Here is a 21,989-nt window from a genome sequence, read left to right on the forward strand (position 1 = left end):
GGAAATGGTCCGAGTTATTTCCATTCCCTCAGCCCGTTTATGGAAACATTATTGGGAGCGAGGTTCAGTTCTCACGGAGGAGGAAGAGCTTCAGGAGAGAGTGAAGGAAGGAGGAGGAGGAGGAGGAGGAGTGAAATGCTGCTTTTAGCTGTTTGCTCTGGAAAAGACCTAACTCCGTGTGTGTCCTTCTTTGTGTGTTTCTCCCTCTGCCAAAGGCCACAAAAGCCTCCATTTATCTCTCCTGAGCATCTCGCCTTATTGAGAAAAGGCCCTGAAAGGCGGGCGGCCATCACATGTGCCGGGGGGAGACACGGCTTTTCCCTTGTTAACACTTCAGTCTTGCACCCAGAGAGCACCCAGCACAATCTCCACCAGAGTGAGGGATTACTGCAGCGACAAATGGCTAAAAAAGAAAAAGTACATCTGTTCTGAATATTTGCATTTCTTTGGCTGAACCACAATGCACCACTTGACTCGATGGAAAGCGAACATTCTCGGTCAGGCGTGAGAAACCCTCCCCGTCAATGAGGCCATTTTCCACCCTCTGGTTTCTTTAACCGGGGTAACAGCACATCAGGAGCAGCTCGCACAAAACACAATCTGTCAACTGGGAGGCAGACGGGGGGGGCCGGTTTATTCATGATCCTCCTCATCAGTTTCTATTTACTCAGTGTTCTTAGAGGGAGAACGGGGACCAAGTGCAATTTTTAGGACATCGCAATGTGCGCTATTCAGCGATCTGCAGCTCTAATTGCAGAGTGAGAAGAATTTTCTCCGTCTGTAGCATTGAGGCCCGACAGCTGCAGCTGGCATGGCATGTGGTGGGTGTGTTAAAGGGAGGTGTGGCGGCTAAAAGGGTGTCAAAGACTAAACTCCCACTGAGAGCCACCCACACACACGCACCTACGCATAAACACGCACAAATGCTCACAGTTTTACGTGCACGAGTTCACCATCTAACAGACTGCGTTTGTCTCCAGATTAATAACGCTGACGACACACCAGAGCATGATGGGAAATGCTGTGCTCTAGATACTGGATGCTCTCTCGCTCGCTCACTCTGCTGCCACTCATCATTACATCCTTGATCTCACTGGTTTAGAGAGGAGTCAGCTGGCACACACAAAAAAACCTCAAACACATTTAGTACAAATCACAGTCGTCTGATCCTGGTCACCTCTGTGTGACTTGTAGAGGGTCGGACTCTGAATCATGACGACTTAAAAGACTTCTCTAGATTAAAGTCATTTACTCCTCAACCTGCGTCTCGAGCACAGATTCTGTTGTCTATAAGATAAAGGTGAATTGGGAAATACTTCAGCAGTCTGCTGTCTGCAGCCTGAGATTTTCAAGAGTTTGGTGCATGTGTGAACACAAAAAGTTTTTTCCCCCGACTCCCGCCACCCTCTCTACCCCCCACCCCCCACCCCCCTCCTGAATGCTTAATGCAGAAAAGCGCCAGGGAAGACAAGCGCCGATGAACACCTTCCTCCACTAGAAGCCGGGTGCAGTGATCCGACCCGGCATGAGGGCCCCTTGTGATCCAGTGAGCTTTGACCTCCAGACCTGATTGAGGCCAACGATCTGATGAGTACGTGGGGGGAGGGAGTGTGTGAAGGTTGGGGGACGGATGAGCAATAACCGATCTGACAGTTATGAGCAGTATGGATGTACTTCATTCTGCAGCGTCTCCTCAGAGACTTGACATGTGATGCACGAGTCCATCGGCATTAATATTTATGCAATTTTAAATGACATCAAAGAGCCGGAGTTGGATCTTTAAATATGTATCCGCCTCACTCAAACTGAGATTTGGACACATTTTTTTTTTAAATGTTCCCAGGAAGGTGTGCGTCCTCAATCATGGAGCTGGCCAGAATTTACAGCAGAATCCTTAATAAGCACAGGTTTCCTTATTCCTCACTTCCTTATCTCCGCTCTGCAGCCGGCTCTGAAGAATGTCACCAACATGGCAGCGTCTGCAGAAAGCACCGGGAGCTGGCAGCTGTTCAACATGAATTCAGGGTCACCAGTCTGGCAGAATCAAGAGGGAAGTCTCGCTTTAATGTAGGTAGATTGCAAAAACAGAGTAACATCCGGCCGGCTCTGATAAAATGAACGGCTCCCACAGGCTGCTCTATTAATAACATGTTTGTTAACCTTGTTCGTTAAGAGGACTTCTTTAGAGACTGGTGGTAAACGTGTGCAACTGACCTCCAGATACAAACTCACTAAGATTCTCACCATCACTTTTATTGTGTCACTTTGATTCTCCTGCACAAAGAGAGACATTTCATCCCAAACTGGATCAATAACGCAGCACTCCTCCAGAAGCAGACTCCCTGGGGTCAGATCCTAAAAGGCAGAAGCTCAGAGCTCACTGGTTGTTTTTTCAGCTTTCTGGAGGAAACAACGTTTGCAACACAACATTTCCCACATTGTTAACCCAGAGGCATGTCGTTGTTGTGCCTGCAGAGAAACAACAACAACACTGATGTGACAAAGACATGCAGCAGCAGCAGCAGCAGCAAACAGAGTCAACAAACAGAGCAGCATCTCTTCAGACCCAGACTCAGACTAGGACCCCCTTTCAGAGTAAATCCAACCTAATGACAGGAAACAATTACCGGTGACCTTAACTCATTTGTCTGTTTTCACCCCAAGGAAAAGTCAAAAGTCACCGCCTGAGAGAAAGTCATCGTCTTGTGTGGCCTGATGAGAATCCGTGTGTTTACGTGCACTTCACCTGATTATTGTCGGATGTCAGGTTAAACCGGATCTGTTAGTGAGAAGCAGTTTCCTTAATTAGAAGAAAAGACTGACAGGAATCAAACTCACTGAAACAGAACAAAGTGTCAGCCTTCAGGAGGGATATTTAAGAACTACACACACAAAATAAACCTGTCAGAGAGCTCCAGGTTGACTACGTTTTAGAACTGAGAGGATGTGCTGATGGATATTTAAAACTCTAAATACAAAAAGTGTATTAAAAACTCATCAGTGAGATTTAGTTATGAGACATTTCCGTACTCTTGTAGTCTGATATATTGTGTATGTAGGAAGAGAGTGGGGGTCAACATTCAGCAAGGTCTGAGGACGGACCCGCACCCAATGCCGCCGCGACCGCCAGGCCATCCGGCGCCCCACGACCTTCACTTTCAGTGCTGTGATGTCAGAAAAGGTTTCAGGAGGGTTACACTTTTACACCAATTGTATAACTCTCAGAAAGTACATTAAGGTTAATAAATGACAGAAGTACTCCATCAGCAGTTTGGAAGCTCACTTTGACCCCTGACCTTTGGTGTTTGTGTGCTCCTCCTAAACAAAACTAATCGAGACACAGATTCTAGAAGAGTTTAATTATACAGCTGCTCCTGTGGTCAGATATGCAGCACCTGGCTCTGTGTGTGTGTGTGTGTGTGTGTGTGTGTGTGTGTGTGTGTGTGTTCATTGTGTTTGGTCTCAGCTGAACTGTATGTGGCCCTGCAGTCCTGTTTACATTTCAGAGAGGCTCCCCGGGTTTCCAGTAAACATGGCCCGGGGAAGGTAAGCAGTGAGCGAGCGCCATGTTGCTGTAAGGCATCGGACGAATCACGCTCGAGCAGGGATCCTTACATCGTGTCTGGGACATTGTTCGCCTGCCTGCGTTATGTAATCTCCTTTTGCTGTGCTCCTTCTTCTTTTAAGGCAGTAAGAAAGGCGAGCAGTAAGGGGCAAATGTGCTGCTGCCCCCTCCAGCTCTGGATCCCGCAGCGTCCCACCCCCCCCTCCGCAGTTAACCTCCAAACGTCCACAGAAGCTTTGCAGTGGAGGGGACGAAGAGAGGGGGGGGGGGAGCGGCTGATCTCCTCCAAATTGACAGACAGACAGTGTGATTACAGAAGCAAGAGAATAGAAGAAAATCAGGCCACTGTCACTGCACATCATTATCCTCCATCAGCAGCCTTCACAAAGTGCATAAAAGGAAGGCTAGCCGAAATGAAAAGAGGGGGAAAAAAACACAAAACAAGCGCGATGGAATATACTACTCCAGCATGAATTAGCTCTGCTCGGCTGGGCGGCTCCTTAAACGCATCATACCGCCGCTGCAGCCCGAGTGCACGGAGAGGCCGGGCCAACTGGCAGCTCTGCACAGTTCAGCTCCTCTCGGCTCCCACTTTGAGTAAAAGGCTTTCACACACACACACAAACACACACACACACACACACACACACCAGTAACTCCAGTATCTCAGGCTTGTCTAAAATACTCAAAGGCTACTCTGTCTTTGCTAACAGCAAGTAACAAGACGAGGCCAAAGGCGACGTCGTGTTCGGGCATTTTTGTGCTTCAGTAATAGGACACAAAGGCTGCACAGAGATGTCCCGGGTTAATGGTGTGCATGATTCACAAGTGAAGCTGAACTGAGCTGGAAGAAGGAAGACATTCAGATTTAAAGGGAGATTCATGTTTATACTGAGAGAATGAAGCTTCAGAAAGTGAAGAATCATGATTGGATGTTGTGATTTCTTCTCGCCAGCACTTCAAGGGTTTGAAAGCTCTCCTGATTTTTTTTATATTCATTACAAAACAGAGAAAACTCCTCGGATGTGTAGACCTCCTCAGTGATGATCTGATTCTGTGAAAGACAAACACAATCAGAATCACACATCGCTTCTTCCTTCCAGAAAGACAAACTTACAAATGAGCAAAGTGTCCCGACAGCTCTGAGACTCCCGGCAGGAACCACAAACTAAACTCATTATGGTCTGATTAATGGATCAGCAGAAACACAAACAAGAAAAAACATCCTGCAAGCCGATTTGTTTGGTCAGCGTTTTTTAAAGAAACACAATGAGAAAGTTTACGATGCAGCTACACTCTGTGATCCGTCAACATGAAAGGAGCTGACGGAGAACAGACTTTATCTCACATTGATAAAGATGCTGATTAGGAGAAAGCTACTTCCTGTAAGAAGGCGGATACAGAAAACGTCTCCCGTCTGTACCGTGAACACAACAACACAGACACACAAACACTCTGTTGTTCTTATATTTCTATATCTTTGGAACATACTGCATCATGAATCCTTTTTGCCTTCTTTAGAAGCTGAAGAGAGACAGGAAGCGTTTGGAGGAGAGAGAGCAGGATGACACGCAGCAAATGGCCGAGGTCGGATTCGAACCCACGGCCACTGCAACGAGGACTGTAAGCCTCACAATGTGACCACTAGGCCATCGCCGCCCCGACAAGTTTTATTTCCTTCCAGTTCCTCAGAATCTCATGACTCAGAGTTGATCAGTTCCTTTAAGGGACGCCGACATATTTTTCAAAGAAGTTTGTGTGTTGCAAAATGACGACCATAAACTCGTGTGGTCACATGGCGGGAAACCCGAAACAGCGAGGAGTCACTGCAGAGAGAAGGAAGCGGTCTGAAGTGTGGAAGTGAAGAAGACTGAAACAAAGATGAACTCTTCTGATGCAGCCAGCTCCACCGGCCAATCAGCTCCATCTACAACGGCTTGTTCCATCAGGAGCGAGTATTAAGATGAAGAATAGTACAGAGGAAACAAACGATGAGGTCGTCGAAATAAACATCCAGAGTGATATCTGTAGAAGCTCTCCTGCTAATAAAGGGTTAGTAGAAGTTCAACCAAACTGAAAGGCAGTGTGACGGCTCAGCAGTCACTGGTGAGGTTAACTGAAGGATACTAACACACACACACACACACACACACTTTATGGCACATCTGTCACGGCTCCGCTCCGTTTGACTCGTTAATTACGATCAACCTCCCTCAGAAAGACGTCGGCACACTTGAACTCTTCAAAAGAACTCATCCGGACGATATCCGCTCCTCGGATCACGCGGCCGATGTCAAGGTCGAAGGTGTTCGCTCGGCGGGGGTTATCCTGCAGCACTGGCCTACATTTACCGACGTCAGGTTACCATGACGATATCAGGACTCCAAAATGGCCAACATTAGAAAGAAACACCCTATAAATGACATTTATTCATCTCATTGTATCAAACTGCTTTTTCATAGACAGGTGTTTGTAAAAATATAAGGATACTGACACCTGATTTAACACGATGCCACAAAAACAGAAGTCCTGAATAGCTGATAGAAGGGAGTCTGTTGTTTTCATTCCTCTCCTACACACCCGTCATGTGAAAAAGATGTTGTTTTTTTAAAGCTTTGGTCCATCTCAATAAACTTACAGAGATTGTGTTTGGCTCTGTTGGTAGAGTGGGCAACACACACACACACACACACACACACACACACACACACACACACACACACACACTCTCTCTACAGCTCTCCTTTCCAAACAAAGACAAAAGTCTCCCCAGAAAGTATTTAAAAGAATAAAAACACTATTAGAAAGCATAAAATATGAGGCGCTGGTGGTACAGTGGTTAGTGTGCGCACCTCATGTACAGAGGCTATAGTCCTCCAAGCGAGCGGTCTGAGTTCAAATCCCGCCCGTGGCTCCTTTCCCAGATGTCAATCCCCACTCTCTCTGTCTCCCTGATTTCCAGCTCTATCCACTGTCCTATCTCTCCATTAAAGGCACAAAAAGCCCAAAAATAAATTAAAAAAAACCGAAAGCATAAAAAGTGTTGCTCCATTTTTTCTGTCCCTGCTGGAATAGAGAGCTGTCCTAAGGATCAGAGGAAGGATGAAAAGTGAAACACATTTGTTAGTTCTTACCTGATACACAGGGAGCGTGTACAGAGGTTGTAAAGGCATGCAGTCCGGACTCTGCTGTATAACTCCACCCCCTCCTGTCTGCCCTTTCAGACAGGCCCTTTCTCTTTTCGCTACAGTAGGACGGAGGTATGCGCAGCAGCACTAAAACCAAATCCCCTCTTATCTCCCGTTGGACTCTGGCTGCCTGTAAGCACAGGGGTCAGCTGTCCCGATTGTCTGGGCCCGCTGAGGGGGACACAGAGCGAGTTAACCCCGCGGGTCACCACTGGTCCTTGGACTCAGTGACAATCGGGTTAATGACTGGCCAGCTCTCGGTCTCTCCATTGTGGCCCCGCTGACAGACACGCAGACAAAACATATGAGGCGGGTCAGCAACTTTGAGCGGCCTTTTCCCCAACATTCCTGATATGGACACTAATGAGCCCCCCAGGGACCGCCAGCCGCAGACATAATTCATCTTGGCAAGACACATTTTCCTATATGCTCCTCTCCTGCAGATCCATAATGCATGAACACCATGTTTTTCAGAGTGACATTATTTCATGATTGGCTTTGTGAAACAAAGAGTGACCCCTCCCCCAACTGCAGCTCTCAGCTCGGACCACCGGTATTCTCACTGCTTTACTGGGCGGACTTGATCTGTACAGGATTAAAGGATGAATGAACAAAACTCATAACAAGGTGCACTCAGGGATTCATAACATTTTACTCTAAAGGAATTTTCACCAGCTTCTATTTGGATATCTAATCAGTTCAAGTCAACCTAAGAAATGAATTCCTCGGTCATTGAAAAGTTAAAAAACAAAGCTGAGCTGCTGTCTGCAGAGCGCTGCTGGCAGAGCCGACATGTATCAGGAAAGGTTCTCAACATTCCAGTTCCTTCGATACCAAAGGCGCCTCAGAGAGGTAAAATTACACGCAATATGTTGCCAACGTATTGGTACAATCAGACCATGTGCAGGAGTTTGCCTGCGAAAGACAGATCAAAATATTCAGACAGCAGGACTTTTAGTTTTGATGCCGTGGTGTCGATAATGTTTGATTTTTACTGGTATCACACTGAAGTCAAAAATTCTGGTATCATGTCGTCACTAAAGTACCAGGATGTGTTGTTGATAAGCAACCACAGCCTCCCTCTGCTGCTTCTGTTCATTATAAACTCCATCTGAAATAAATACGACCCAAATCCATCCATGAAATCCTCTGAAGTCATATTCTGAAATGTTTGCTGGGAAGTTTTGTCACTTGCATTAAGAGCTTCGACAGTGACCAGAGATGTCAGCTCAGTTGTTTTTCTGGGACATCAACTGAAAACACTGAGGACAGAGGAACAGAGTGTGATGCTTCATGTCAACAACAGAAGATCAGAGAACATCACAAACTGCTGGTCGCTCTTTCACCGCTGGTTCCTAACTCAGACAGATAGTGTCACTCCTCAAACCACCGTTATTTTAACCCTGTATGGAAAACTATTTGGACAAAGAAAGGATGTTGATATTAAAAACTTGGATGGTCACGAGATGACCCACATTTCACTATTTTCTCTGAAGAAGATTACAGATTATCTGGAGGATTAATGACTTTCTTACACATAAAAAAACATCTTCACAGTCACATCTGTGAGCAGCTGAGGGACAGCGAGGATCCCACATGTATGAATCATAAGTCTCCTTCAGTCTGTGTCGGAGGGAGCTTAGGCCATCAAATCATGCGGGGGTCTCCAAAGGTCATCGTTAAACAGGAAGGTCCAGGCTGCTGTAAGCTGGTCATGTGGTTTGTTTTCATGACCAGCGACACAGAAATCTAATGTATGGATAGAACACAATATGTCCACATATCAGCCGATGCAAAGCAGATGTTTTACGATTAAGGGGAAGCACTCCGAGATATGTGATGCCTAATCTTTTCCATTAACTGTCCGGCTTCCTGTGAGCCAGCATGAGGTCAGGGTCTGTCATCAGAGGGTTTAAACCTCTCCGCAACAGTGACACATCCTCCTCCTCCTCTTCTCTCCTCCAGCAGCTCGGCCTCGCATGCGTTCGTTTTGACAGAAATCTCACCAGAAACAGCCCGATTGGCATTTGACTTCTGCCGCTGCACCATCTGCTCCATGCAGCAGCTTCCCCCTGCAGCCACAGCGATGCTCCTTCACCCAAACCATCCTGACACGACAGCGAGTCACCAAATGAGTGGCGAGAGGGTGGGAAACCAACGAGCAGAAGAATGTAGGACACGAGGAGCTCACCCAGTGTGGAAGATATTAGCCACATAAAAGCATTTCTTAACAGCAACTTGTGAAACACGTCAGGGAGAAAACGTTTGGGCAGATGTGCTTTTTTGTTACACTGAAGCAGACGGACGGTAAATGTTGGAGGCAGTGGGGATTTCAGGAAGTCGACCACGGGCACGCTTTCAGGCAGCGTCAAGTGTAGAGTTGTCACAATAGCAGAATCTTTAACCTCCATATGATTCATGAAAAAGAACCTATATCACTTCCTGTTTGAATACCACAGAAAGAAAAGGGTGACTTCTTGTTTTTTATGGACCAAAACTCGATCAGACAATGCAGACAAAATCCTGCAAACCATCCAAACTGCACAAAAACAAGGAAACAGCAGAGTTAGAATCAGATCAAAAAACTCTAAATTAAAGGTCTAATAGTTCATATATTGGATGCAACTATCTGCTCAGCAAAGACACAAACCAGGACTAGAAAACTGGTTGGATATATTTTCATCATGGCGGGAAAAGTGGTCTGTTTCTTCTTCTTTTGTGCACAATAATAGAAGATTAGTTTGTCCAAACAGCAGAATCTTAAACTAAGATATGAGACTGTAAAGATCAAACGCTGTCACTACCTGATGTGATGCCTCAGAGGTAACATAAGAAGTCCTATAGGAGCTCATTGTCGGGTCATTTCTTGTTTTTATAATCTAACCATGCAGACAAACTCCTGCACGAAGACTGAAGACTGAAGATCCAGAGGGTTCTTAAAGCTTCTGAACTTTATGATACTCTTCATAACCTTAGTGCTGTGATGAGTCTCATAAAGCAGACTTTGTATGGACCTGTCCCTGACATGTCCTGCTTTATCTTTAGAGAATACAGATTTTCAGGTCATGGATACTCATACACTCATGTTCGATTTCTGATGACAGTAAGCGCTGGTCACTTCCTGAAGCCCGACACCACGGGAGTGGATCGACATGGTGAAAGATATTTATGATGTAGAGATTCTGTTTGCGTCTCTGGAGAGATGTGTTTGTTAAACTGTGAAGTTTAAGTTTGCGGGGATCAATAAAAGTAAATCTTAATCTTAATCTTAATCTTAATCGTGCATGACCTGCGGGATCCAGACTGATTTCTTAAAAGGAACAAACTAAGGCTAACCAACAAGCTAACCCGCTAATGACCCCGCCATGCCGTCTTCACCTGGTTCATGTTGTCTTCATCACTACCTTGTGCACGGTTTTCTCTGAGGATGTTTTTTTTTAGTTCTGAAGTCTTAAAGTCGTGCAGACTGCAGAGGACATGAAGCTCTTTAAATCAAAATGTTTTGGAGCAAAACCTCCTTTAACATGAAGTATTCAGAACAAGGCGAAAGGAAACAATGCAGAAAGTCCCTCGCTCTTTAAAGTGCTCTTTTTTTAAGTGCCTTTAAATGGCCGGCTTCACATGTGAGCAGCAGAGACGGCGTCCATCTGGATCTAATCTACCGGACGCCGAGGCTTAACCACATCAGCGCCGTCAGATTAACATACATTTCTCACACACACACAAATAAACAAGCAGAGCGCCCGGCGAGGGCAAACATCCACACGCGTCCTGAAGACGCATGTCACAGGTCGGAGCATCTCATCGGGTGGAAATGTTACGCTGCTGGCGCCATCCTGGAATGCACACACTGACGAACGCCAAAAACGGTGTCTTTACACCATTAAAGTGATTACACGTGAGAGACGTCACTGTGAGCAGAAAACATGATGAACGACCCAGAGAGAACGCCACACGCTGAGGTCGTGGAAAAGCAGCGCTAACGGTAGCAGCAGATCACCTCCACGCCCGACTGTGTCAAGAAGTAGCACAACCCCATGAAAGCCCCGCTCAGCGCTTTAGTTTACTGCTACCTTTAACCTGAGACGACGTGTTTTTTTGGTGATGATGAGGTAGACTTTTACACAGCTCTAAAGTGATCACAAGCGTTTTGAACGGCGCTGATATCCTGAATCTATGAAGACTTATTATTTCCAGGCTTTGTCTGAACTGAACACCTTATAAACATGAGTCAGTAAACCTCCCACATCCTGCACCAACAGGCCGCTGGTGGAACAGCCCTCAACCGTCTGACGGCGTCTGTGCTTTCCCCACTGACAGTGATGAGTGGGCTTAAATCCTCCAAAAATCCAGACTGCAATCAAAACAAAGAGCTGACAAAAAGATGGAGAGAGAGAGAGAGAGAGAGGGAGAGAGAGAGTCTGGCTCTCACAACAGGAGCAGCAGCATGTGATCCGCTGTCTGCTGGTTGGTTGGGTTTGAAGCAACAGGATTTGGTCAGAGAGGCCTTTTGTGACTCCAGCCAGCCGGTCAGCCGCCACAGAGAGACCAGACCTGATCCTCATCACATGCATGGAGGAGAAGGGGGGGGGGGGTACCACATGCTCCTCTGTACAATTAACCATTCTCCCACTTCTACTGTTCTCTAATTATGACTAATCAGCACAGCAGCCGCAGCATCAGTAAAGCATTATGGGAAAGAGAGGTGATCAAGGGGAAAACCAGGAGGCGGCGAGCAGAATTGGGGAAGTTCTGGAAAAAAGAGCAATAGACCCGTTTTAAGGTGAAGCTACATGAAGTAGAGCTTTCACTTCCTCCTCACTGGAACAATGTGACCAACCACGAAGACTCGGGAGAAGAAATCTGGTGTGATGAAGTGAACAGACTGAACGGTCTGTTGTCCAGTGACGGCAGCGCTCATGACCTCCGTTTCAGAGCGCTTTTCACCACCGTTAATTTTTGCTATGTTAGAAAAGTGAACTTCTGCTTCCCTCTGTAGTGACGGTTAGGTGTGTTTTAGCTGCGTGTGTTAAACATTTGCTTTAATTTAAGGAAATATCACCAAGACAAAATGAAGACGATGTGAATGAATCATGTCGACATCAGCAGCAGCTCTACACCTGGAACTGGCTCGGAAAGACGAGTGAGTCAGCTTAGCGTCTTCCCGATATTGTTGCTGACAAAGCTTTTGCCAGATGTCCCGCCCCTTCTTAGTTTTGATTGGTCTGTGAGGGAGATGCGACAATGACAGGAGTTCCAAAAGTTGAACTATTTTCAACTGAGAGGGCAGCAATCAGAAACTAGCGGACGCTGTAGAAAACATTATTAACTATCGACTTCCTCAAAAGGCTCAAAGATGTTTAAAGCTTCACGAGTAGCTGAACTACCGACAAGATCACTTTTTACTGATACATAATATATGAACCTGTAACCGTTGAGGGTAACAGATTGCAACTGTAGACGGGCGTCTCCAGCTCTCAGACATGCAAACCAGCTCTGAAATGTAAACAGCTGGATGGGGCCTGCGGGCATGTCTCAGGAAGACGTCCCTGTGCCAAACTCTGACAGGTGCCTTATTGTTCAGCTGAGCTCACATTGTGATCATAACTTTAGTTTGAAAGACACATCTCTCCGCCTCAATCACCCATTGTCTGGTTAGCCATGCAGAAGGCGACGGGTGGAAAAGAGAAGAGGACGTATTTCTCCTGCAGGGCCTCGTCTGCAGCGCCTTAAATAGAGATCTGTCAGACTGAGAGTGAAGTGTCATTATCATGGCTGCTGAGTAGGTCTGTCTCATGGGGTGAGCTGATCGAGGGAGGTGAGATGTGCTGCCTTAGCATTCTCTTTTTCATCTATATTCAACGCAATCTATCATCATCATCATCCTGTGTCTGCGTCTGTGACGTAAAAGAAGCATCGAAGAAATCTAAACAGAACGTTCACCTGAGTCAGAATCAAATTAAAAACCTCCATATTAAAGATCCTATGGTTACAAATCAGATGCAGCGAGCAGCTTATAAACAAAGGCATGGAGATAACTCAAAAACATTTTCATCATCGCTGGAAAAACTGAGATTTGATAGGGTTGTTTTCAACTTCTGTGCACAATAATAGCACATGAAGCTGTTACGATACCAGAGTTTTAAACTTAAATATTAATATTCAAATGATATGGATACCACAGCAACAAAAATAGAAGACCTAGGAAGTCAACCTTAGGATATATCTTGTTTTGAATTACCAAAACTTACAGGTTAACTCCGGCACACTGTCTACATTTCACAAATACCAAAGAAAGGTTGCCAACGTATTTGTGCAGTGTTCACAGTTCCTCTCTGCTTTGGTCTAAAAGATCTGTATTGTTTTTTTAATCTACAGAATGTTTTGAATAACCGAGTTTTTATGGTTTCTAAGCACGTGGTATCAAGAAGCATCAGAGTGTTCAACATGACGACAAACTTAAAGGTGGAGTCTGTATCATTCTTTGTTGTTGGTAAAGACAACATTCAAACTAAGCCCCTCCTCCTGAGCTCATCACTCATTGCAGGATGTAGTGTATACGTTTACTGCAAGCTAACGCACGCTACCACAAGCTAACCGCCGGTGTTTGTCACCTGCCTGTCCAACAGGAAGCAGAACAACTCCACATCCACGGGTAAAAGACAACACAAGGTTCACCCTCGTTTTAGAACCAGCTTTGCTTTGCCACTACGTCCACGTCCGTCATATTCACCAGTTTGAATGGCATCCAATCTCCTAATTGTATCCACTCCTAAACTCACCTGCTGCGCTGTCATTGGCTGGAGGAAACACACCAGCTCCGCCCAGAAACATCCCGAGTCAACCAGAACAAAGCAGAACAGTAAAATCCAGTCAGAGGACAGAGTCTCTGCAGACACAGTCACCACCACACATGTATGGAGGCCCAGAAGAGACGATGGAGCGACGCTTCACTAAAGACACGATTGAGCGTGTGCAGGAGATGGGCCGTTGACAAACAGCCTCCCTGATGTGCAGAGTAATGACAGCTGCAGTAAAGACAAACATGTTGGATCTTAAATGGTACAGCAGGTCATCATGAGCACTCTGGAGGAGTCTACAAACACTCCAGAGCTCACTCAGTTCAGCACAGAAAAACTAATCGTTCCCAGACATTAAATCGTGTGAAGAAATAATGGTGTCTTATTGATTTGACCGCTCGGGGAGCAGAAAAGTCTTTATGCCTGATTTGTTTAAATGGGAGCTGTGAAGGCAGGAGGATATAAATCCAGAGCAGTGGACATTAAACAATGAGAACTTATCATTCACACTGAAAAGCACCTTGTTGTTGTGTCTGCAGCCGGAGGAAAAGGCCTATTTGTTCCCCCTTTAATGGGAAGCTGTGGAGGATAAACTTCCTGCAGAAACACAGCAAAGAGCTCTGGAAGACAAACAACATTTCACTTGTTTACTGGATCAGGGGAGGATACATAGCAGGGTATGTTGTATAGGCCAATGGAGCAGCTCAAGTAAAGCACAACAGTACAAGCTGTGGACAAGCAGAGAGCCACATTTGATTTAAGGAGAATCCAAACAACTCTGATGTTAGAGGAAGCTGCTCTTTGTCTGGAGCCACACAGGCTCCTGCAACCGTGAGAAGTCAAGATAACCATTGAGCTGCGTGGAGCGACTTCCCCTCACCAGAACTTAAGAGATATTGCTTGGAAAAAAACAGAAGATATTTCACACCAGACTGGAGCTGCTGGCTTCATCGTGTATTCTGGATCAGTTCGACAAAGCTGCTTTTATCGCCCCCTATCGTTTCTCAGAAGAACTGCACTCAACATATTCATTCAAAAAAATCTTCGTGCAAATGCTGCCAAATGACCTGCATCACACACACACACACACACACACGCACACATACACACACGCACCATCACGAGCACCAAGACCCAAAAACATGACGTCAGTGAGTGATATCATCCGCAATAAAAAATGAGCAGAACAAACTACTTATACTGATATAATGTAGAGCACCTGGTGAATGGGCTATGTTGTGTTAAATGGTCTGTTTTCTGCATGGGGTTTGGTCTACAGCTCGTGTTTCTTCATTAGTAAACACACTGGAGTCACACATAAAGCAGCAGCAGCACAAGCTCACGCACTTTATGATAAGACATAAATATCGGCTATAGATAGACCACAGCTGAAACCTCATCTCCTCCACTTTAGTTCTGTTTTTCTCACTTGTCTCTTCTGCTCCGGCGCCTCAGGAGAACTTTACCCTCCGTTATCACCGGGCTTCCAAACACTTTTCAGCCTTTACGCTTCTCTCAACTGTGTGTGTACCGCTCCTCACTTTCAGTCACAGCCCTACTTTTTACTCTGCTGGTGTGTGCGGCAGGAGAAAAAAACACATTGGGCTCTTACCGTGCAGTGTGAGCGGGGTCCGGTGAAGGTAACGAGCCCGTTAACGTCGTCAGATATCCGTAAAGAGTAAAAAAAAAAACAGAAGAAGCGGCGGTAGTCGGTCTCACACCTCTGCGTGCCAGCCTGCAGACTGAAGCTGCTCACAGCACACACACTCACACAGCGCCTACCTCTGTGACGTCAGCACGCCGAGCGAGAGGCCCCGCCCACACGACGCTTTTACTAACTGTAAACTTTGACTTTTTTCTTTCTATCAGGGGAGTGTTTGTTGATATTTACGAGGAAATAACGGAATGATGACTACATGCTAAATACGGATAATCCGCCTGCTGTGTAAACTCTCTCCTTGTTTCCCTTAAACCAAACACTGCTGTGGTCTCTTTAGCTCAGTCAGCCCTGCAGTGGCCCCATCTGGTGAGCTGCAGTAAAGATGTGGACCTGAAATTTATCATCTGCACGACACGACTGTGACTCGCTTTCTTGTAGTTCCCTGTCAGATATCATTCTGTAGCTGCAGCTTCATTAGATCACAGTTAAATTACTTACATAGGCCTACATCTGAAATTGATTCTGGATTGTCTTTAAACTTCCTCTGCCGCTTTAAATGTCACTTTAACTACTTATTTGCCACTTTAACTGTTTTAATCCGCCATCTTCTCACTGAATTTAATCTCATACTTCTACCTCTTAATTCTCAAATGTCTCTCATGTAGTATCAATGTCCTGGAGGAACATGATTTCATCTCACATTGAAATTAGAGCTGCTCAGTCATGGCAAAAATCATAATCAAGATTATTTTGAGTGTGTCATGACCCGGCTCTTGAGGCCTGATAAAAAACAGAGGAAACATAGGTTTGACTAAACGGTGCAAAAATTTATTACAAAAGATACCAAACATAACAGCTGTTTACAAAGAGAGGGAGGGTGGTGTGTTTGTCTGTGAATCAGTGTGTTGGAGTGTGTGGTGTGGGCATCGTGTGTTATGGTGTGAACTAAACTAACAAAGTAAACTACAACACAAACATGATGGAGCGAGGATGAGAGAGAGAGAGAGAGAGAGAGGGAGAGAGAGAGAGGGAGAGAGAGAGAGAGGGAGAGAGAGAGAGGGAGAGAGAGAGAGAGAGAGGGAGAGAGAGAGACAGAGAGAGAGAGAGAGAGAGAGAGAGAGAGGGAGGGAGAGAGAGAGAGAGAGAGAGAGAGGAGGGAGAGAGAGAGAGAGAGAGGGAGAGAGAGAGAGAGGGAGCGATAGAGAGAGAGAGAGAGAGGGAGAGAGAGAGAGAGGGAGCGATAGAGAGAGAGAGAGAGAGGGAGAGAGAGAGAGAGGGAGCGATAGAGAGAGAGACAGAGAGAGAGAGAGAGAGAGAGAGAGAGGGAGGGAGAGAGAGAGAGAGAGAGAGAGAGAGGAGGGAGAGAGAGAGAGAGAGAGGGAGAGAGAGAGAGAGGGAGCGATAGAGAGAGAGAGAGAGAGAGATATGCTATAAATCTAACATTTAAATACAGAAATATATAGCCTACAACAAATCAACATAACTCGAGGTGTTGATGTGCAAATACATATTTTGGGGTGTTAATCCCATAAGATGCAAAGTTGAAGCATTAAAATTCATTGATTTATTTGGTCTTTTTGTCTTTAGCTGACACTAATTCAGAAACAAACCTCCACATTTACCTGCACGAAGAAGAGCGATTGTTTCACCATTTGTGAATTTAAAAAAACGAGACAGAAAAGTCTTTATTTATGTCATTTAATGGCTTTTTAAACAAGGATGTTTGTAAGCAACACTCCGAACTACATATCCCAGCTATCCGCGCGCGTTCTATGACATCAAAGATCCGCGACTCATGTTTGTTTCCATGGAGCCGAGAGAAGCCACACGTTCGAATATGAGGATTAGCTAACCGCTAGTAGGTTTGTTGTAGTTTTTCTTTGACGCTTTAAAAGACTTTTCATGATGTCAAGACTACAAAACATCGATCATTCAGAGACTCTGTTTTCATTTGAGCTTCTGGTGGAAAATATCCGACTCGACAAAGTGAGTGAAGTGTCCGACGAGCTGGCTGTTGGAGTCAGACTGCTGGATTTCCCGACGCTGCTTATTTATCAGCCTGAACAGATGAGAGGAGGGAAACCTCGACGGGAAGAAGGAGCTCATCGCTTCAACAGAGGGAAGTGTTGTTTCTTCAAAATGAACCTGAGCTCTCTGCACACACACCTGGCCAGCACTCCTCTGTACGCCATGGTGCTGGACGTGAAGGAGGAGATCCCCAAACTAGTCGGGACCTCTCTCATCTCCCTGAATAAAGTGATGAGGAGGGTCAGACAGGACGTGACCCAACACGGGGTCTCTGCCCCCTCGTCTCATGGCGAGCGGGGGCTCGTTGGTGTTTGCAACCTCAGAGGGGAGAAGATTGGATCCGTTTCTCTGAGTTACAAACTGCAAAGTCTCGGTGGTAGTTTGCTGCCGAATGCAGCTCAGAGGAGGGGGATTAAAAGCAACATTGCACGCAGAAGAGAAGAAGAGCAACACAGCAACGCGGAGAATAAACCTGCAGAGTCGTTGCCTCTCGACTCTGAGCATGCGTCATCACCTGACGAGGACGAGGACCATTTGAGCAGAAACAACGAAGCATCAGATAAGGACAAACTCTTGCAAAATGAGGATAAACAGGACAAAAGTGTGTGTGACAAGCATACTGGAGAAAATGGAGGAAGCCAAACTCCCCGGACAGTTAAAGAAAACAATTTTGAAGAAGACTTAACCTTATTTTGTCCACCGCATCTCTTCTACTGCAATACTGCCGAGGAAAGAAGCAAAAAGGAAGGAGGCGATTGCACCTTTCTGGATCCAAACTCACAGAGTTTTACATTTGAAGACACCGAGGACGAAAATAAGAGCGAAGGTGAAAGTTCTCCTACGGTGGCCCAGAGAGGAAAACAAGATGCAAAGACGCCAGAGAACAAAGGGACAGGTGGTGTGACTCCTAACGTCCTCGGGGAAGCGATACAGCAGTTGCCTCTGTTGAACGCTCTTCTAGTCGAGCTGTCGCAGCTGAACGGACCGAGTCCTCAGCAGCCCCTCTCTATTCACCCTAATCTGTCCTGGATTTACAGACCTGCGTCTACAGAGCCTTTGCACAGGAACACACAATCATTTCAGGAAACCAGGCAGGGGATCAGTCCAAATTCAAAGCTTCTACATTCCCCCAGAAACTGCTCGACACCTTTAGACGGACGTGCATCTCTAAGAGGGAAAGACAAACAAGAGGAGAGTAAAAGTTACAGCACGTCTCCGAGGAAGAAGCTTGTGTTCGGCACGACTAAAACGTTTAATCTGCGGCTGAAGCAGATATCGCCTTCGAGGGTGAAAACCCGGGAATGTGTGGGATTAATACAGAATAAAACACAGTCGCCTACGTCTAAGGAAAAGAGAAAGACAAAGTCGAGGAAATCTGAGTCAAAGCCGAGCTCCGGTCTGAATGAAAATATAGAGACAATGATTCAGAACCTCCCGGAGGATTCTTCACGTCAACAGACCATCACAATGAAAGAGAAAGGCCGGCATGAGAGGGTGCAGAGGAAACGAGACGCACACTCTCCAAGAAATTCAGAAAAAGCTTCCCTTCCTGAAAAGGACTCCAGGTTAGTTCACATCCCCAGTGTGGAGGGTGACATTTCCCCCCCAAAGGAAGACGAGAGCGAGCATCACAGTGAATCACATCAGTCACACTCTGACACACTCAGAGGGAACTCTGCATGTTCAGGAAGCCGCCGACACAGCAGCTCTAAATCTTCATTTTCAGGGGAAGGAAACGACGAAGAGTACGCTGACGACTTTAACAGCCTCGAGCCGAGCGATGCTTTCTCTCCTCACCCCCTGAGCAGCCCCGAGCCCTCCAGATCCAGAACGCCAAAGTCCCCCGTCCTCCCCATTTCTGACTCTGGCTCTGAGGGTCTCTACAGGCGAGCGGCCCTCCCCGTGCCGGTCAAAGCCCCCAGCTCTCCTCCACAGCGCGCTCTCAGGGGGACGCACATCATCCGACCCCGAACCCACGCCTCGGCCATCAGCTTCTCCTCCTCTGATGATGATGACGCTGATGGAGACACGTCGGTGTCCTTACAGACGATCCTCTCCAGAAAACAGATGACGGACAGCAGCGGAGGGGGGAGGAGCTCTGGCGCTGACAGTTTAATATCATGGAGAGGTCAAAGGAGGGAGTCGACCAGGAACAGCAGAGCAGCTCGAGGACGATTTTCGGCAGAATCAGTTTCCTCCTGTGACCCGCAAGAGGCTGAGGAGGTGGAGGATGAGCTCGGGACCCTGGACTTCGGGAAGGAGTATCAGCACATCTCTGAGCTGGTGGCCAACAAACTCCCCGGTTACACCATGTGAGGGAAAAACTGTTTCACAATTTAGGTTTTCAGAAATGTTGATACTCCACATGTTTCAGAACGATTCATCCCCCATTGTTCTTATAAATGATGGTATCAAAAATTACTGAAGCTTTCAAAACAAACAATCATCTATTTAATCAGACCGGTGCATTGGAGGGGAACGAATCCATCAAAAAAAAATGCACAAAACCTCCTGCACGCTGTCCTAATTGTTCAAATATGTTGGCAACATTTCAGTATCTAAATGTTGCCGATGTATTTGTGAAATTTAGACAGTGTGCAGGAGGTTGCCTGCAAGTCCAGGGTGCACGAGATCACCACTGCCTGGACCCTGAACAGGAAGGAGGTGTATGTATGTCAGGCCTATGTGTGTGAGAATCATGTCTATATATAACGGAGTGTGAACCAGAATTTCCACTCAGGGATTAATAACAAGAATGTGTGTAGCATCTTCAACAACAGAGTGTAAAAGTCATGGGATCAATAAAGGATATCTTCTTCTAAATCGATCAACCGGTTGAAATAATGAGCTTTTTGTAGAGGTAAATCTTTTTCTTACTCACTCAGTTAAAGAGACAACAGTGAGTGCAGTGATTGCATCACTGGGAGTCTTTTAGGAACACTTACAGTAAGAGGATGAATCAGAATCTGCTTTCAGGCCAAGTTAATGAACACTTCACAGCGTACGAGGAATTTGTCCTGACGTTTTTGTTTTGAGCAAGAAACAAACTGTCCAAACAGATTTACCTCTTCAGTCAGTTAACACCACGCTGCTGGAAGTTCACCATGAGTGCACATTATTCATTCAAATCATTGAATCAGTAAAAAGCTTTAGTCTCCAGTTTCCATGAGCTAAAGGTCTCCCAGAGCTCTGAGGGCGGGGCCTAGTGTCACAGTGTTTCCTTTAAACTCGACCTGCTGCTTTGCATTTTAACGTTGATAGTTTTATAAGCAAATCAGAGAGAGTGGGACATGTTGCATGACACTGTTGTGAGGATTAGTTTGGCAATTAATGTGGGTTTAAGAGGAACAACAATCCAAACTGTGTGCATAAATAACAGGAACATACACAAGCTTCACCTTTTTATATGTTTCTGTAAAATGATTCGCCACTACATATCAGAGGACATTATTTAACTGCATGACAGCTTCAAGACAAAGTGGAAGATGTTATACTGTAAGCTTTATGCATAATGTTGAAATATACAAAAGGCAAAATGCAGCTTCCTCCTCTGCTCTGGTTTTTAAAGGTCACATACACTTCCCCATGTTCCTTTAACTCTAATATGTCTCTAGTCTGTCTACAAACCCCCCAATGATGAGAAAAGTCCATCCTATCCGTCTTCAGAAAATGTGTGCTCAAGCAGGCCGTTTGGAGATTTTCCCTTCATGACATCACAAAGGGCGTAACCCCTCCCCCAGGTGGGTGACACTCCCACAGCTAGGTGTTTGTTCTGCCCTCTGAGTCTGCCTTCTCACCGTAAACAATAGGACATGGAGCGAGAAAGCCCGAGACACTCAAGCCCTTCCAGAGAGGGGGCGTGGTCAGACACAGCTCATTTACATATTTAAAGGTACAGACACAGAAACAGCCTGTTCTGAGCAGGGCTGAAATAGAGGGGTTTATAGGCATGATCAAATACAGGATCATAGTGGATTTAGAACAAGAAACTTCACACACATGTTTTGAGGAGCTCTGAGACTTATTTACACTGACTGAAGAGGAGGAAGATATGTGACCTTTAAAACTACTCGTACACTCTGAGCACAAGTTACGCATTAACCTCAGTCAATCAATCTTTATTTGTATAGTGCCAATTCATAACAAATGTTATTTCAAGACACTTAACAAAATAGCAGGTGAACGAGCTTACTCATTGTTATATTATTTACAAAGACCAAACATTGATCCATCATGAGCACTGAGCAACATTTAGCAAAGAGCTAGGAGGAAAAACTTCCTTTAAGAGGCAGAAAGCTCGAGCAGATCCAGACTCATGATGAACAGACATCTGCTGAAACTGTGCCGGGCTCTGAGAAGCAGGAAGGAGACAAACAGAGCAACAACAACAATGAAAAAGCTACAGTGTCAGTGATGATGGTTAAAGTGTAACAGCTAAGTATGATAATAACAGCAGCTCTAAGATTCACTTCAATATATATTAATGATTATAGAGGTAAGGCTGATATTACAAATATTGCATGATGTGAACATAAACTCTTGATACGTACGACTTTAAATCATTTCTTCACGCTTGTGTTATTCCTTTTAACGTTAAAGTTTACTATCTTTACGTAAATAATTATAAAAAAATATTTATTATAGTGTTTAACGTATTTCTGATAATTAATTAAATGCTTAATTAAACTTAAATCTCGATAAATAAGATAAAAAATGTAGTTCGTTTTTTGTAAAGTTCTGAAGTGTTG

General features: G+C 45.5%; 2 protein-coding genes across 5 annotated transcripts in view; one reads left to right on the forward strand and one right to left on the reverse strand.

The window, feature by feature from the left end:
- LOC109993878 (signal-induced proliferation-associated 1-like protein 2) overlaps positions 1-15,323 on the reverse strand; it is a 113,930-nt gene extending 98,607 nt beyond the window's left edge. For all 4 annotated transcript variants that reach the window (XM_020646998.3, XM_020646995.3, XM_065959168.1 and 1 more), the window contains exon 1: positions 15,166-15,323. The gene's annotated coding sequence lies outside the window, so the exon portion shown is untranslated. The remainder of the gene's footprint in view (positions 1-15,165) is intronic.
- Positions 15,324-16,995: 1,672 nt separating this feature from the next.
- Positions 16,996-20,068, forward strand: map10 (microtubule associated protein 10). Its single transcript, XM_020647013.3, has one exon. It carries the CDS (start codon positions 17,116-17,118, stop codon positions 19,555-19,557), a length of 2,442 nt encoding a protein of 813 aa, XP_020502669.3. The 5' UTR covers positions 16,996-17,115; the 3' UTR covers positions 19,558-20,068.
- The last annotated feature ends 1,921 nt before the right edge of the window (positions 20,069-21,989 follow it).

Source organism: Labrus bergylta, chromosome 10, assembly GCF_963930695.1.
Source record: "Labrus bergylta chromosome 10, fLabBer1.1, whole genome shotgun sequence".
Classification (NCBI taxonomy): Eukaryota; Metazoa; Chordata; class Actinopteri; order Labriformes; family Labridae; genus Labrus; species Labrus bergylta.

Coding starts and splice junctions, on each gene's coding strand:
- map10 (XM_020647013.3), top strand. CDS start 17,116: ATGATGTCAAGACTACAAAACATCGATCATTCAGAGACTCTGTTTTCA.